Below are 16,332 nucleotides of genomic sequence, written 5' to 3' on the forward strand. Positions count from 1 at the left end.
ACTATTACTGAGCTGTTTTATTTCTTTGAATAGTTAACTTCACTGACATCAGGTGCTTCACTGTTTTATTGCTGAGCCTGACTCCAGCTCCTAACACTTAGTTAATAATGGAGCAATGGCTCAAACAATCACATAGGAAAACCTTGTACAGAAATGTACTCTATTTATCTTGCTAGTTTCTTTCCCCCACCCCACAACTGCCTGTGTTCAGTATTGTTTTTCTATTCCTGTGTGAGAGCAGTAAACAAAAACAACAAAAGCGTTTCCATATTCATATATTCTGGTTAGTTCAAAACCCATCAGGAGTGCATGGCGTACTCTGGTCCATGGGGTTACGAAGAGTCATAGAATCATAGAATTGGAAGAGACCACAAGGGCCATCGAGTCCAACCCCCTGCCAAGCAGGAAACACCATCAGAGCACTCCTGACATATGGTTGTCAAGCCTCTGCTTAAAGACCTCCAAAGAAGGAGACTCCACCACACTCCTTGGCAGCAAATTCCACTGTCGAACAGCTCTTACTGTCAGGAAGTTCTTCCTATTGTTTAGGTGGAATCTTCTTTCTTGTAGTTTGGATCCATTGTCGGACACGACTAAATGACTAAACAACAACAACATTGACTGTGTGGGTGTAGGGGAGCTTGAGAAGTATCCCTATGTCCAGGGAGACTAGAGGGGCCAGAAAGACTATAATACACTCCTTAAGAACCACTCTAGAGGCAGATTCTACTTAGAAATAGATTAGTACAGTATAATAGACGTGGTGGAAGCTTACGAACCTCTGGGGCATGAGGCAGACAAATAAGTTCTGTAGGCCAATGCAAGACCCTATAAAAAAAAGGTTTTGTAATCCTTATATGAGCAAGTTGTGGTATGACACGTTTGAATTCTCCATATAGTCAAAGATATCAAAAAGGTTATGATGGAAGCGAGATTTTAAACCATACATTTGTGAAGTGGGAACTGAAGAGGACTATTGCTATACCAAGCATCTTGCAACCAACACCAAAAAAAGCCAGAGATCTTTGGCACGTTATCTATTAAAATTGACTCTTAAAGAAAATGAAAAATGTGAAGAGGAAGAAGAGATGAAGATGCATTAGTTTTTGTTTTTTTGCACTGAACAGTTTGCATTGCACAAGGATGCAAATGGCTGCCACTAGTTCAGAGGCACAGAAAAATGTAGGTCAATATAACTCTTATCAGTATAGTTGGATGGATACATTTCCCTGCATCTGTACTAGAATTAAATTGGCCTTCCTGGAATGGAAATACAGAAATGAATGCCTCAAACAACGTGATGAACTGGAGAAATGTAGCATTGCTATTAATATCATGTTCTAAGTGCTACATAAAAATATATCTGGAAAGCAAATATGCTTATATTTGGCAAATAAGGATGATAGTGCCTCAGGGTTTGAGAAATTATTGTAGCAAGAAGAACAGCCTTAAGATTCTGCAGATTTAACATTACTTGTGATATAAAAACCCCATGAATAGGAAAAAATAAGCCCTGTGCTGAAAACAAAACACCCTTTTTTATAGCTGTACATGTTCAGCATCCTATTTGTCAGGCTGTCATTCTGTTTGCTTTTTTATGAAAAAGAGGTTCTTGCCTCAGCTTTACAAATTATTGATAATAGTGTCACTGATCTATGAAGGCATTCCCCCAGATAATAGATCAAGAGAATAGTTTCCTATTTAATATTTCTCCCTTGCTACCAAGGAAAGATTTGCTGGTGTGAGGTTAAAAGATAAACCATTACAGCTTGAGAAATTAAATGAAGGTGCTTTCCTTCTTCCTCTATCCCACCTCATCCCACCTCTCTTCTTTTATTCCCTTTGGTTTCTAGCGAAGCTTCCTGGGTTGTACTACATTTAAAGTAGGTGATTTGGTGAAATCAAAGGAGCAGCCACTGACACTCAGCCTGAGGTAGGTCTCTTGCTGTCAATAGCAAATCATGTCAAATTAACAACCTGTGACATTTAATGACTGTTGCTTGGCTGTGTTTTGAAACTAAAGGTATATATAATTGTCAATTTAATTTTATTCTACTTGTTCCACAAGTAAATCTGTTCTCAAAGCATTTCACATAAAAATCAAAGTCTAAATACAGTAATGCAGTAAACAATACATAACACTATAAATTTAATAATCAACAATTAGTGGTTTGTTTCATTTTGCTTATCAGATATCTGTCTCAAGTGCTCCCATTCTTACAATGCACAAAGCTTAAGTCAACTACAGGATATTTAAGCATGTATTTTTGACCTGTGAATGTGTTTCGTTTTATTTTAGTTCTGCCTCTCCCTAACCCATAATGCTGCCAGTTTATTAAACATAGCTGAAAGTGAAATAGGGTTGTTGGCCTGCTTTCCCTTGCTTCCTTCTCTCCCCTCTTTGGGGTGAATTCCCTGCTCCTGTATCTGGCCTGCTTTAATCATGGTTGAGCATTTCATAGGGTCAACCATAGTTGGTGTAATTGAACGTGTACCTCTAAACCAGGGGTCAGCAACCTTTTTCAGCCGTGGGCCGGTCCACTGTCCCTCAGACCATGTGATGGGCCAGACTATATTTTTTTAAAAAATATATGAACGAATTCCTACGCCCCACAAATAACTCAGAGGTGCATTTTAAATAAAAGCACACATTCTACTCATGTAAAAACAACAGGCAGGCCCCACAAATAACCTAGAGATGCATTTTAAATAAAAGGACACGTTCTACTCATGTAAAAACATGCTGATTCCTGGAACGTCCACAGGCCGGATTGAGAAGGCGATTGGGCCACATCCGGCCCCCGGGCCTTAGGTTGCTTACCCCTGCTCTAAACCATGGTTAAAGGTAACAAGAAGAAAAATGGAATATGCACTTGGCCACTGTGAGAACAGGATGTTGGAAGAGATGGGTCTTTGGCCTGATCTAGCAGGGCTGCTCTTATGCTTCTCTATACGTCCTTCCATCCCATGGAACTGTTGGTTTGTAGAGGTTGGGGGGTTGGTATAATAACTTGCTTAATTCCATCTGTTTATCCATACAGACCTGAATACATTTTTGGTTTAGGGACTGGAGTCTGAATTTGGGAAGCATGAATATTTAACTTCTGCAAAAAAATAACAAAAAAAATAACAAATCACATTTTGCAGGGATCTATAGTGAATTGAAGCTAAGTTGCAAACTCATCATTTTTTTAATTTATTTTTTTAAAGGAGAGTGAAGTTGTAATGATGGAGGAAGAGCTACACAATTGTTAGGAACCAGAACAGTACCCCATCCGGACCAATTGCACCCAAGATTATAGTACATTAATTTAATACAGGCTTTTATATTATCTCTTCCCCTTTCCTCAAAGAATTGAACCCGATAACTGACTAATCAAGGAAAGAGCTGTGGAGGCCAGATGACTCACATCTTAGCTAATAGACATGTAAAAATTATCTATATTCTGGGCTCTGCTACAGCAGTGATGGCAATGAGTAATTTGTTCCTAACAGCTGCAATTATGTCTGCAAAGTGCCATCTTATGGAGTTCTTCTTGGTGATTAATGACTTGGTCAGTCAGCGCTATATCTACTGAGATGCCAATGAGTTTAGCATCTCCTTTGCAGGCAAAAGGATATGTATTTGACTGCTCTTGGGGGCTGCTTTTTCAGTACACTCAGAATTTGAGAGGCTGGGGACACTGTCTTGCCCTGATTATTAGATCAAGTTTCAATTGGTTTTGCCCTCTCTGAGTGATGAAAGCAGCTGGAACAGGACCTCACTACTTACTAGCCAGGATAGATATATGTCCAGTGAACTAATGGTATCCCACATGTGCCCCAAATTCAAACTTACTTGATTTTCAATAATAACAATAAAAATGGATAGCTATATATATTGCTTCTACTGCTGTTCAGTTCCAGTTTAAATACTTGATGGGTTTTGTGTGCTGCTTAGGCCAACAGATTTTTTATTACCTCCAGTTGTACATGTTTAAGATATATACATCTTTATGGGCTATGGTTAAGCGGAATAGCACATGGTTTGCATGCAGCAGGTTCCAGGTTCAACCCCAGACATTTCCAGATAGGGCTGGAAGACACTGCCAGTCAGTAGAGTTAACACACAGCTAATTGGACCAGTGGTCCAACTCAGTATAAAGCAGCTTCTGCTTTATTTTTATTTTTGAGATACAACATGAAATTGAGAAGCTGTGGTTCAGAGATTCAAAGAATTCAGAGAGCATTAAATACAAATCATATTATGCATGCTTAATTGATGGCTAGGCTTTCAAAACACCTGCAGGTTTTTTTTTAATGCATGTTTATTCCTTAGGAAATGCAATTAATATGGGGCTTTGCACTCTTTCTCTCCTCACAAATCAACTTTATTTATTCAGTTATATACAGCTAACATAGAATAGTTCTTTCTGGTAGTGACAAGCCAAAGTGAAGCAGATGGGTGTCATCTTGGCTCTATATACTTGGCAAAACATTAGAAAAGTGGAGATTAACTTTGGCAAAGTGTGTAATAGCATTTTATATTAGGGTGAACAAAAGGAATAGTAAAATCTGTTCAATGACATTTTATTTATCACTAGAACTATCTGGAAGCAGAAAATCTGCAAAGGGTTTCACAGTTTTAATTGGTGAATCTGCATGGAAATGGCGGTTTACAGAATGAATTAAGGATTTTGCAATAAAAATAAAAACCTGTTCTTTTCATCAAGGATTGCTGCTAAGAGCAATGTATATATTTTATTAGACTGCAGGATTTAGTTGTGTGTATTGTGTTATGAGGGAGGGTGATGCTTGTAAAAGCCTGAGTGTCATAACTCAGTATGAACATGCAAATATGCCACCGGCTTTTCATTTTTTCTCTGGGTTCCTGAGTGGAGTGAGTGGAATAATGATTGGCAACAGGGGCGTGTGATGGAATTCTGGGCAGAGTTAGAGTGAATGACAGGTAGTGTGTGCTGCTTGGAAAGCGAAAGTTCAAAAAAAGAGCGACCAAGGAGACAAGGAAAAGGATGAAATGAGATAAGAGAGAGTGAAAGCATATGTAAAAGAGTTAACATGGCTGCTAAGAATACGTTAGTTATTGTAAGAGGCTACTCTGAATACTCCATATAAAGTGATTCCTTGCTTCAGGAATCTTGTTCTCCAGGTTCTTGTTCAGGGAAAAGGAAGCGAAATCTTAGGGCTTGCATGTAACCTAGAAGCAAGAGCTCTATTAGGTGGAAGGGGGAGTCAGTGGACTGAAATAGTCTAAAGGAAATCAACAGATATGTGGCAGATTTCAGTGGAATTGAAGGAGGCAAAAGAGCAGCAAGCTAATATGGAAGAGAGATTCCACAATGAATGATGATGATGATGATGTATTTATACCCAGCCACTCTGGGCAGCTTCCAACAAAAGATTAAAAATACATTAAAACATCTGTCACTAAAAACTTCCCTAAATAGGGCTGCCTTCAGATGTCTTCTAAAAGTCATATAGTTGTTTAATTCTTTGACATCTGATGGGAGGGCGTCTCACAGGGTGGGCGCCACTACCGAGAAGGCCCTCTGCCTGGTTCCCTGTAACTTCGCTTCTCAAAGTGAGGGAACTGCCAGAAGGCCCTTGGCGCTGGATCTCAGTGTCAGGACTGAATGATGGGGGTGGAGACGCTACTTCAGGTGTACTGGGCTGAGGCCATTTAGGGCTTTAAAGGTCAGTACCAGCACTTTGAATTGTGCTCGGAAACGTACTGGGAGCCAATGTAGGTCTAAATTATAAAAGAGCTTGTCTGAGGCCGGGGGTGGAAGTCCTGTTAGAATAAAATTACGAATAAAAACAAAAAAAAGCTGGTCCCTGGCAGGGTCCCTTGACTAGCTTATCCTACTGAGACCCAGAACAAGTGTACCCACCTCCCCACGTACCTCTGCACAGGTCTTAGTATTGCTAGTGAACAGGAGGGGAAATCACAATAAATTTACTCGTGTTTTACAGGGGTTGCACAGATTTCTGAATGGGGCCGGTGAACTAAGAAAAAAACCCGGATTGTTTGGCTGAGATTGAACAATCAAAGGCTGTAATGGGAAAAGAATTGAAGGAAATGATTTAGCAAGCTGAAGAAAGTGTTGGACGATGCAATTTTGTTTTGTTTTGGCCACCAAGTATTAAATGAGCATCTTAGGGGAGGGCTGTGTTTGTTGTGTTGCTCCATGAGCTTGCAGACAACTTTGATTCAGAGACTGTAGATAGTAACTTTCTTGTGGTGAAGGGGAAAAGCAGACTTTAGCATTGAGAGCCCATCGTCCCTTGAGAGGGATTAAAGCCCTGAGGAAACAGCTGCAAAAGCAAACCCAAATCCTGTTGAAAGTCTGAATAACTGCAAAGCCAGCAAAAGAGATTGTCAAATTCTTGTTTATAGTTGTGACAAAGAATTCTGTGTTACTTTCAGGCCTGCAACCAGCCAAAATGCAGGGGGAAAAACACAGAAAAGGTAGCTGCGTGTAAAAATCACAAGGAACAGTTCTGATTAAGGGAAAAATAAACTCTTCCAAAAGTGCTAACAAAGATTAATCAGAGCTTCAGAGCTATACAAAAAGTCTGGGGAAAACGCAACACAGAAAAGCCTAACCCAATGCAAAATTCTTACAAGCAGCAAAAATGAAGGCATCTGGGAGGGTGTGAGCCCTGCTTGTGTGAAAACGAGATTAAGTTAAGATGGAGTCCAGTGAAGAATTAAATATTTCTGTTCCACCAACACATCTTCCTGCTTGCTGATATGTTCATTTTCTTCCCTCCTTCACTTACAACTGAGATTTGGTTCTGTTTTGGTAAATGGCAGGTCAGGAGAAAATGTTTTGAATCACACAAATTTACTGCACTATGTTGTTTAGATACAGATTCTCTTTGTCTTTGGGCAACTGACATGTGCTCTCAGGGTCTTGTCAGAGCACTTAGCCGTTGGAGGCACTGGTGTATTGCTCCATGCCTTGGCCAAAACCTAATAACCATAGCAACCATATATCTGTCTTTTTCCTCATTTCACAAGGTAGGGAGCCGTGCTTTCCAATGGGAAATAGGGTATTTATGAGCCACAGTACTGAACCAAGTGTTTATTCCATTCTGTTCCATAGCTGTGTAGAACTTGTCCTCAGTACGCCTGGACTCTAAAAACAGCATCAAACAATGGGAACAATCTCAGACAATAAAAAGACAAGATGAATCTGCAGGTGTTTTTCTTCTTCTAAGTATCCTAGATGATGGGTTTTCTCAGTTGCATTGACTGATGTGATCTGTTTACAGCTTTACAACCTGGAGAATAACTCTTTGAACAATTCGTATGGACAATGACCATATTTCTGCTTTCCATATACTTCTTGATTGTTTTCATGCATGAGGATAGCAATGGCAGTAAACAGAAATAGAAATCTCGAAAGTCTATAAATGAAATTAAAAAGATAACCTGTCACCACAAAACCATTATGAAGGTGTTTCAAAAGTTATGATATATCTCACTTACATGACTTATCTAAATCTTACGTTATGGTTCTAAGTGTACTCTAATCACGTCACTTCTGGTAATGCCTTGTGAACCTCTTGATCAGTAAATCATGAACATATAAGTTGTTCCTTGTTAAATAAATTACCTATTCTGTTTGGTGGGAGTGGATGTGTTTACTGCAAAAGAGAGACAGAAAGAGAGAAGATTTCATTCGTAGCCTTATGGTATATGATTGGCAGGCTACATACAGTTTCATTGCATCTGAAATTCATAGCAACCGACAGGATTAAACTTGTGACAGTCTGTAATCCATAGTTTAATAGCTGAATATTTAATGCAAACTGGCAATGAGTCAGAAGTTAAGCATTTTCATCAAAACATTCTAATCTGCTGTAAACTGACATTTTTGACCAATACATCTGTTGTGGCAACTGGGCTTTTAAAGGTATATGTGAGCTAGCAACCACTCTTTGTTTTTGCATATTCACATTCTCCTTGCACAAACAGATTGCTTGGTTAGTGAAGCCTCTTTTATTAGTGCTAGTTGTGAAGGGAGGGAAGCAGAGAGGTATAATAAGGTCAATATAATAAACTATTATGATTCAAATTGAAGGGGAATTTACCATAATAGTTTAAAACAGAATTGGGAAGCCAAAATGTAATCTGCATGATTTGCTAGTACAGATTATCCAGTGAGATTTAGTCCTTTATCATATGCTACCAGTCAGGGATGCTGGGCATCCCTGAGGTCCAGAGCTGTCATCTCCACAGAGATGACATCATCATCTACAGAGATCCAGAGCTGTCATCTCTTATTCCTGCCTATGGTGTGGTGTAATAGCATTACAACCCACCTTATAGGTTCAGATTTTGAAAGACTCTTCCATATGTTAATTGATTGCTTTAATGTGGAGGACTGAGTTTTGTGTGCATAGTGTGCATCATGATGTCATGAAATAAAATTATGGCAAAAATGTCTGATGTTGGTCTTGCCCACAGGGAAATGCACCGTCTCTATTTATAGCATTGAAATTCTGCATTCTATCCTTGGTATCTGAAGGACTGCCTTCTCCTGCAGGAACCTGCCTGTTTTGTTAATATTTTCTCTAAAGGGGCTTCTCTGCTTGCCACTGCCAGCTAAGGAACAATGGATTGCTACCAAAGAGGACCTTTTCGTGGTGGCACCCAGACTGTGGAACTCCCTGCTGAATGATATAGCTGCAAAACAACTTTTATTACTGTCTTTTAGGCACCGGTTGAATTCCATCCTGTTGTCTGGAGCATATTGCATTTGTACTACAGAAAATGACTCAGCTGAGATTTAAACATCTTTTTTGTTTGTTTTGTTTTGTTTTTTAAAAGGTGTTTTTTTTTTAAGTGTTCATTTCTTTTATAAATGAATTACTTCTGATATACATTCTGAAACCACGCAGACCAAATTACAGTTGGGAGGTTTCTGAGTCAGTAAAGACTCTCCTCTTTCAAGAGGGGAGTGGTTGTGGGCGGGATCCGATCCCAGCCCCAAGCAGGGGGCGTTAGCCCCCCAGCCATCCACTCACCTGGCTGGCACACCACGCCCATGGGCAGGCAGCCAACCAGGCGGCTAGTAGGGGGCGTGGACAGCAACTCAACTAGTTGCTGTGCCAGCCACGCGGCCTCACTTTTTCTTCATCCCGGCGCGAGTCACCCACCCTCCACTCCCTTAGAGCTCAGGGTTTCAATTTCTCTTTTGGCCTTGCTATGGACCTTAGGTTGGTCGCCCTGGTTGGCTGGGGGGCCTGGTAGGATTTTTTCCATTTGGCATTAGGCTTTGTGGTTTTTTTGCCTACCTCGTAGCAACCATCACAACTTTTGTGGTATTGGTGGGTAGGTTAGGCATTGGAATATGTTGTGGTGTGTGGAAGGGCTAGGTGTGGCCATCGCCTACGCCTTCAATTTTTGGGTATTCCGTTAAAGGAATCCGGCGGTTGTGGATCCTGTCCGATGCCAGTGTGGCGGGGGGGCATGGCACGACCCTCGGTGACATCAGGGGAGAGCTTATAGTTGGATTAGCATCAACGGGCTCCATCTACTGGTGAATAAACGCCCCTTTTCAGACTCACCCCTCTCCGAGTGGGTGGAGTCAAGTCACGTGATCCAATGCCTAAGCCAATACCTTTTCACTTGCTGTAATCAATAAAGTTGTGGCCTTCATTTCTTTTATAAATGAATTACTTCTGGTATACATTCTGAAACCATGCAGACCAAATTACAGTTGGGAGGTTTCTGAGTCAGTAATTTACAGATTACAGTACAAGGTCCTTCAATACCGCATCTTAACTCCACCCTTGTAGAGACAGAAATGTGGCTAGTTGCTGCTGATAAAATTTGTGATGTTAGTGTTTTCTCTTCTGTTCCGATCTGTACAATGATGTGATACAGGATTCTAAATTCTAAAAGTGAGCCTGGATACAGGAACCTTACTTTTTTACCTTTCACAGAATTTCAAAATGTATACAGTGTAGGTTCATCTTTTAAAGCAGTCGTTGCAAATAAGGATTTGTACAGCACTTTTCCAGTTTTCAGACTGAAGGAAATGGATTTAATTAATGATACTGCCATACCAGCAAAAAAATAAATCTCTCCTCCCTCTCTCCATTTTTGTTTTCAGGAGTACGGATGGTGGGAAAACATTTGGCACTATAGATGTCAGCCTTGTGAAGATGGGGGAGACAGAGAATGGGGAGGCAGATCACATCACAACAGATGTGCAGGGACAAAAGGTAGGAACCCAGCTCAATGCACAAATTAAATTAGAATGATCAGATATGCCAGATGCCTATGTATTAGTATGGTCACAGTAGACTTTTAAGTTTGCATTTGCAAATTAAAATGAAGGAACTGCTCTATAGAATAAAGCATGACGCCAAGTATTCAACTATCCCAACTAAAAACACACTGAAATGGAACAGGGTTTTGTTACAGAACTTTAACTCACATTTTGCTAGATCAAAATTACCAATTTAAAAATCAATCAAACATAATTAGCTCAGTGTGAAAAATTTGGATAGACTGTGTCCCTGTTTTCCACTCCTCTCAAGTGCTACTCAGTACAGAAAGCAAGTTTTAAATAATAGCCCTTTAAAGAAAAAAAAAACTGTCAGTTTTGGTAGGAGTGCTTTGTTTCCCAGATTCTGTTGAAGAATCAGTTTAATTTTTCAAATGATTCCTTTAGTAATTTGTAAAAAAGACTCACCTTATGATTATCCATATTTGGACCAAAAAATATAACAACTCTCTTGAATATTTTGATGCATTGCACCAAGTGAGAATGGAACAATTCTTCCCTGGCTCAAATTAAAATTGAAGCGGTTAAAAAAATGAAATTTGTATGTGAGCAATGTTCACTGTATTTGAAACAAGTGTTGTGAACCTGCCTAAAAATCATTTCTGTGCTAGAAAATACAAGTCTGGAAGAAATCTCTAATTGTAATGACAATGATTTTCAGTTGATAGCATAGCAACATTGTGCTCCTGAACTAATGAAAAATATACATGAGACGCGCAGAGTAATCTGAGTAATCCACTTCTGGTTTATTGTAACAATAACCCTCCTTTGAAACATGTACCTCTGACTCTTTTCTTTGTTACTGTTACCTTTGATCTGAAATGAATTGTGTTCGATTCCATATAACGCATTGCAGGTGAGATGTCTATCTTAATAGGAAGATGCAGTAGAAATTTATCATGTGCCCGAAACTTTCACATTGAATGCAAGGGGGGTTGGGAGAAGACATAGCAATTAAGTCGCCTTCCTGGATTCATTTGTTTATATCTGCTGCCTGTTTTACAGAATTAGCAGCAAAAGTGTTTCCAATATTTAATTTTGTTCCAGTGGGGATGGGAGAGTAATTCACTGAGCAAATTTGCACTTCCTAAACCAATACCCAAACTAAAACATAGCTCTCCTTTGAAATTGACATGTCACTGAATTTTGTAACAGCCAACCAAAGAATGCATATGAAAATAATCAGCGAAGATCATGTACAAAAATGCATTCTATTAGTGGGAAATTGCTTGTAAAAATGTTGTATAAAGTGACGTTGCGTATATATGTACATACAGTGTTAGAAACTAAAACATTAAAGCCAGGAGCTAAATGGCACCTTAAACCTGAGTTGTGGGCACAACCACAGAATGTCTAGGCACGATTTTTTTATAACAAGAATACAAAGCTGAAAATGAATGAACTGCCGCTAAAATATTATGTTCATTTTTCACATGGTCTAGTCCTTTGCCTGCCCACCCCACTAATATTCTTAAGAGGATCTCTTCTCCAGTCTTCAGAGACTCGTTGGAAGTGGGGAGACAGAAAAAGGTCTTCCTTTCCTTCCACTCTGCAGTTTTAATCTGAAATCTTAGATGCAGTACTGCACCCAGAGCTCAGAAACTGCTTGCACTAATGAAATTCCCTGTCGCAAAATGCACCCAGAACAATGGGGGTTTCGAACACTGTGTACATATATTGTAAGAAATACACATGGAAGTACACCCACATTTTTTGTGTGAACTTCTTTTAATAGTAAATTTAAGTGGAAATGGGAAGATTTGGGAAAAATGAGACTCCAAAATTGACAGAGTAATCAATCTCTAGTTCTGGCACTTAAAATTGTCTAGCAGGAATGCTGGTGAATTCTCTGCAGCCCCCAATCACTGAATGCCTTTCCGACTTTCACAGTATATGTATGAGGCTGGGAAAGGGATCTGAGCATTTCATCCCAGTCCTAGGAAGTGGGTAATTCCAGTTCTTCCTGTTTTAGGGAACATTCTACTTGATTTAAGATGCACCTCTGTGATTGATACAATAGCAAGAAAGTTATGGACAGTTGTCTTTCTCTCAGACAATTGGCTGCCATCTCCTTCGTGCTCCTGACTTGACACAGCAGCTTTATGTAGGTAAAAACGTAATGTTTTTAAATTGGTTTAAGAAGATTATCTTTCAGACAATGTAATAGGGGAAATCATGATATCAAGCCCCAACATGTTGATTCCCAGGATATACTTCAACAACATAAGTGATGTCACTTATCCTGCCAATGACTTTTTCAAAACATGCTTTCTTCAGTGAACAAGGAGGAAAATGAATGTGAGCTATGAATTAGCCCAGGAAGCTGAGGGGATGGAGATTAAAATATATATATATGGATTGGGAACAAATGGAGCCACGACACTGTAACAATAAGGGGGACTGGTGAAACATGACAAAATGAATGCGTCTCTGAATGCCTATTTCAGAGTACCCTTTTTATAGCTCCATAGTGAGTTGGAGGGCTTTGGATGCTTTGAATGGAACATTTTATAGAATCATAGAATCATAGAGTTGGAAGAGACCCCAAGGGCCATTGAGTCCAACCCCCTGCCAAGCAGGAAACACCATCAGAGCACTCCTGACATATGGTTGTCAAGCCTCTGCTTAAAGACCTCCAAAGAAGGAGACTCCACCACACTCCTTGGCAGCAAATTCCACTGTCGAACAGCTCTTACTGTCAGGAAGTTCTTCCTAATGTTTAGGTGGAATCTTCTTTCTTGTAGTTTGGATCCATTGCTCCATGTCCGCTTCTCTGGAGCAGCAGAAAACAACCTTTCTCCCTCCTCTATGTGACATCCTTTTATATATTTGAACATGGCTATCATATCACCCCTTAACCTCCTCTTCTCCAGGCTAAACATGCCCAGCTCCCTTAGCCGTTCCTCATAAGGCATCGTTTCCAGGCCTTTGACCATTTTGGTTGCCCTCCTCTGGACACGTTCCAGTTTGTCAGTGTCCTTCTTGAACTGTGGTGCCCAGAACAGGACACAATACTCCAGGTGAGGTCTGACCAGAGCAGAATACAGTGGCACTATTACTTCCCTTGATCTAGATGCTATACTCCTATTGATGCAGCCCAGAATTGCATTGGCTTTTTTAGCTGCCGCGTCACACTGTTGGCTCATGTCAAGTTTGTGGTCAACCAAGACTCCTAGATCCTTTTCACATGTACTGCTCTCAAGCCAGGTGTCACCCATCTTGTATTTGTGCCTCTCATTTTTTTTGCCCAAGTGCAATACTTTACATTTCTCTCTGTTAAAATTCATCTTGTTTGTTTTGGCCCAGTTCTCTAATCTGTCAAGGTCATTTTGAAGTGTGATCCTGTCCTCTGGGGTGTTAGCCACCCCTCCCAGTTTGGTGTCATCTGCAAATTTGATCAGGATGCCCTTGAGTCCATCATCCAAGTCGTTGATAAAGATGTTGAATAAGACCGGGCCCAAGACAGAACCCTGTGGCACCCCACTAGTCACTCTTCTCCAGGATGAAGAGGAACCATTGATGAGCACCCTTTGGGTTCGGTCAGTCAGCCAGTTACAAATCCACTGAGTGGTAGCATAGTCAAGACTGCATTTTACCAGCTTCTTTACAAGAATATCATGGGGCACCTTGTCAAATGCCTTGCTGAAATCAAGGTAGGCTACATCCACTGCATTCCCTTCATCTACCAGGGTTGTAATTCTGTCAAAAAACGAGATCAGGTTAGTCTGACATGACTTATTTTTCAGAAATCCATGCTGACTATTGGTGATCACAGCATTCCTTTCTAGGTGCTCACAGACTGTTTGCTTAATGATCTGCTCCAGAATCTTCCCTGGTATTGATGTCAGACTGACTGGGCGGTAATTATTTGGGTCCTCTCTTTTCCCCTTTTTGAAAATAGGGACAACATTTGCCCTCCTCCAGTCTGCCAGGACTTCGCCTGTTCTCCAGGAATTCTCAAAGATGACTGCCAGTGGTTCTGAGATCACATCTGCCAGTTCTTTTAATACTCTTGGATGCAGTTCATCTGGCCCTGGAGACTTGAATACATCTAAACTAGCCAAGTATTCTTGTACTATCTCCTTAGTTATTCTGGGCTGTGTTTCCTCTGCTGAATCATTTGCTCCAAATTCTTCAGGTCGGGCATTGTTTTCTTTATTTTGTAGCACAGTAATGGAGCCTGACGTAATTTATCTGAGAAAGTTTATGAGTTCAGTTGCTGAACTGCCTTACCAGGTTTTCCAATCACTAGGAGGCTTATAAGTGCTTCTAGTTGAATGTACTTAAAATCCCCCTTCAGATCTTTGTGCAAAGTTTGAGAGTGAAGGGGTAGGGCTGGCGTGCAAAGGAAATGTTGAAGTGGAACCAGCATGCATGGTCCTGATCTGCTACTCACTTTGTATGCACACATGATCACTTGCTGCCCTCACACCTGAAGAGGGCTGGAGTACACTTGCTGTGTGTTGTGCCAATTTCAGTGTGTTTTATGACTCTTTTAGAGTTTATATGATGAATCCTCTCATAACATTCTAAATGTTTTAACTTTTGTTTTGTAGTGTGCCTTGGTTTATGAGTGTACATCTCCAGAAAACACCAGTAGTAAAGACAATTTACCTTTATTAAATGCAGGTAGGTGTGCTAAGTCTATAATGATGGAAATAATTAATGTTCAACACTATGCTACATGTATATAATTATGAGAAGGAGTTGGCCCCCGTGCTCATATGGTTTCTAACAAGAACCCAGTGTTTTTCAGCGACCTGGCTCCTGGGTAATATTCAACTTCATACTGAATAATATTTCCATAAATTAGCACCATACAAGAACTCAATCCATATTGAGGATATGTTAATTCTAAGAGAGTTAGAAGGTTTTATTCATTCATTCATTATAGGTCATACAATTAAACTGTAAATATAAATAAAACATAATAAACTAAAAGGCCACAAAGCCACAAAAGCATCATAAAACCGCCAGCCAGATTAAAATGCATCTAAAAAACTTAGGAAAATGAAAAGGTTTTTGCCAATACAAGCTTTCCAGATGAACCTCTTTGGGTACAACCTATTTGGGCATGATTGGGGTACCACCACTGAAAAGTCCTCTGTGGTGGGTACCTGCTTCACCTCAAGTGGTGGAGATGCCTGCAGCAGGCCCTTCACTGAAGATCTTAGTGTACATCTGAGACAGGCAGTCCTTTAAGTGTCTTGGTCCTAAGCTATGTAGTGCAAAGACCAGAACCAGCACTTTGAACTGAATCAGGAAACAGACTGAGAGCCAGTGTCACTGATGTAACAGAGGCGTAATGCAATAATAATCCTCAGTCCCTTTTAATAATCTAAAAACTGCGTTCTGCACTAACGGCAGTTTCTGAACAGTCTAACTAGCACATGCAGGAGTCTAACTTGGACATTTCCAATGCATAGGTACGGTAGCTGAGGGCAGGCTCTGTCTTTCTAGGTAAGGTTTACAACTGACATACCAGCCTAAACTGGTAAAAGTACACATACTTAATGTTGCAGAAGCATCTTGCACTTCCAGTGGGTGAAAGATGAATCAAGGAGTACCCCCAAGCTGCAAACCTGTTGCTTCTTGAGGAATACAACCCCGTTTAGCACAGGATTTACACCACTCCTTTGATGAACCATCCACCCAAAATACCTCTGACTTGCCTGGTTTCAGCTTTGGTTTATTGTCCCTCATGCAGACCATTATTGCAGCCGTAATTAGATTCCTTCCTAGCAGTTAGCTTTGACCTGTGCTGTAATTTATCATTGTATCCAGGTGATACAGTGTATGCATTTCCCATCTGTTCTGCTTTGGCTGTAATGTATTTACTTTTGTATATGTATCGAAAGACGGGAATTACAGCAGTAGCTGGCCATAGGTACCAAGAGTTATTGTGTTTATACTCTGCATTTCAGTGTCTTGAAGAGTTTATTGTATTGTTTACAATTCTGAAAGTAGATAGGGGGCTGGGGACGCATGCCTCACGTGTTATTGTTTTTTTAAAAAAATCTCTAAAGCT

The 16,332-nt window shown here is 40.2% G+C and overlaps 1 protein-coding gene across 8 annotated transcripts in view; it reads left to right on the forward strand.

The window, feature by feature from the left end:
- Positions 1–16,332, forward strand: part of INPP4B (inositol polyphosphate-4-phosphatase type II B) — a 270,717-nt gene that overhangs the window by 157,323 nt on the left and 97,062 nt on the right. For all 8 annotated transcript variants that reach the window (XM_053403297.1, XM_053403299.1, XM_053403298.1 and 5 more), the window contains 3 exons: positions 1,854–1,933; positions 10,128–10,239; positions 14,861–14,933. In XM_053403297.1, the coding sequence (XP_053259272.1) occupies positions 1,854–1,933; positions 10,128–10,239; positions 14,861–14,933 (265 nt within the window). The remainder of the gene's footprint in view (positions 1–1,853; positions 1,934–10,127; positions 10,240–14,860; positions 14,934–16,332) is intronic.

This window comes from Podarcis raffonei, chromosome 9 (genome assembly GCF_027172205.1).
Source record: "Podarcis raffonei isolate rPodRaf1 chromosome 9, rPodRaf1.pri, whole genome shotgun sequence".
Taxonomy (NCBI): Eukaryota; Metazoa; Chordata; class Lepidosauria; order Squamata; family Lacertidae; genus Podarcis; species Podarcis raffonei.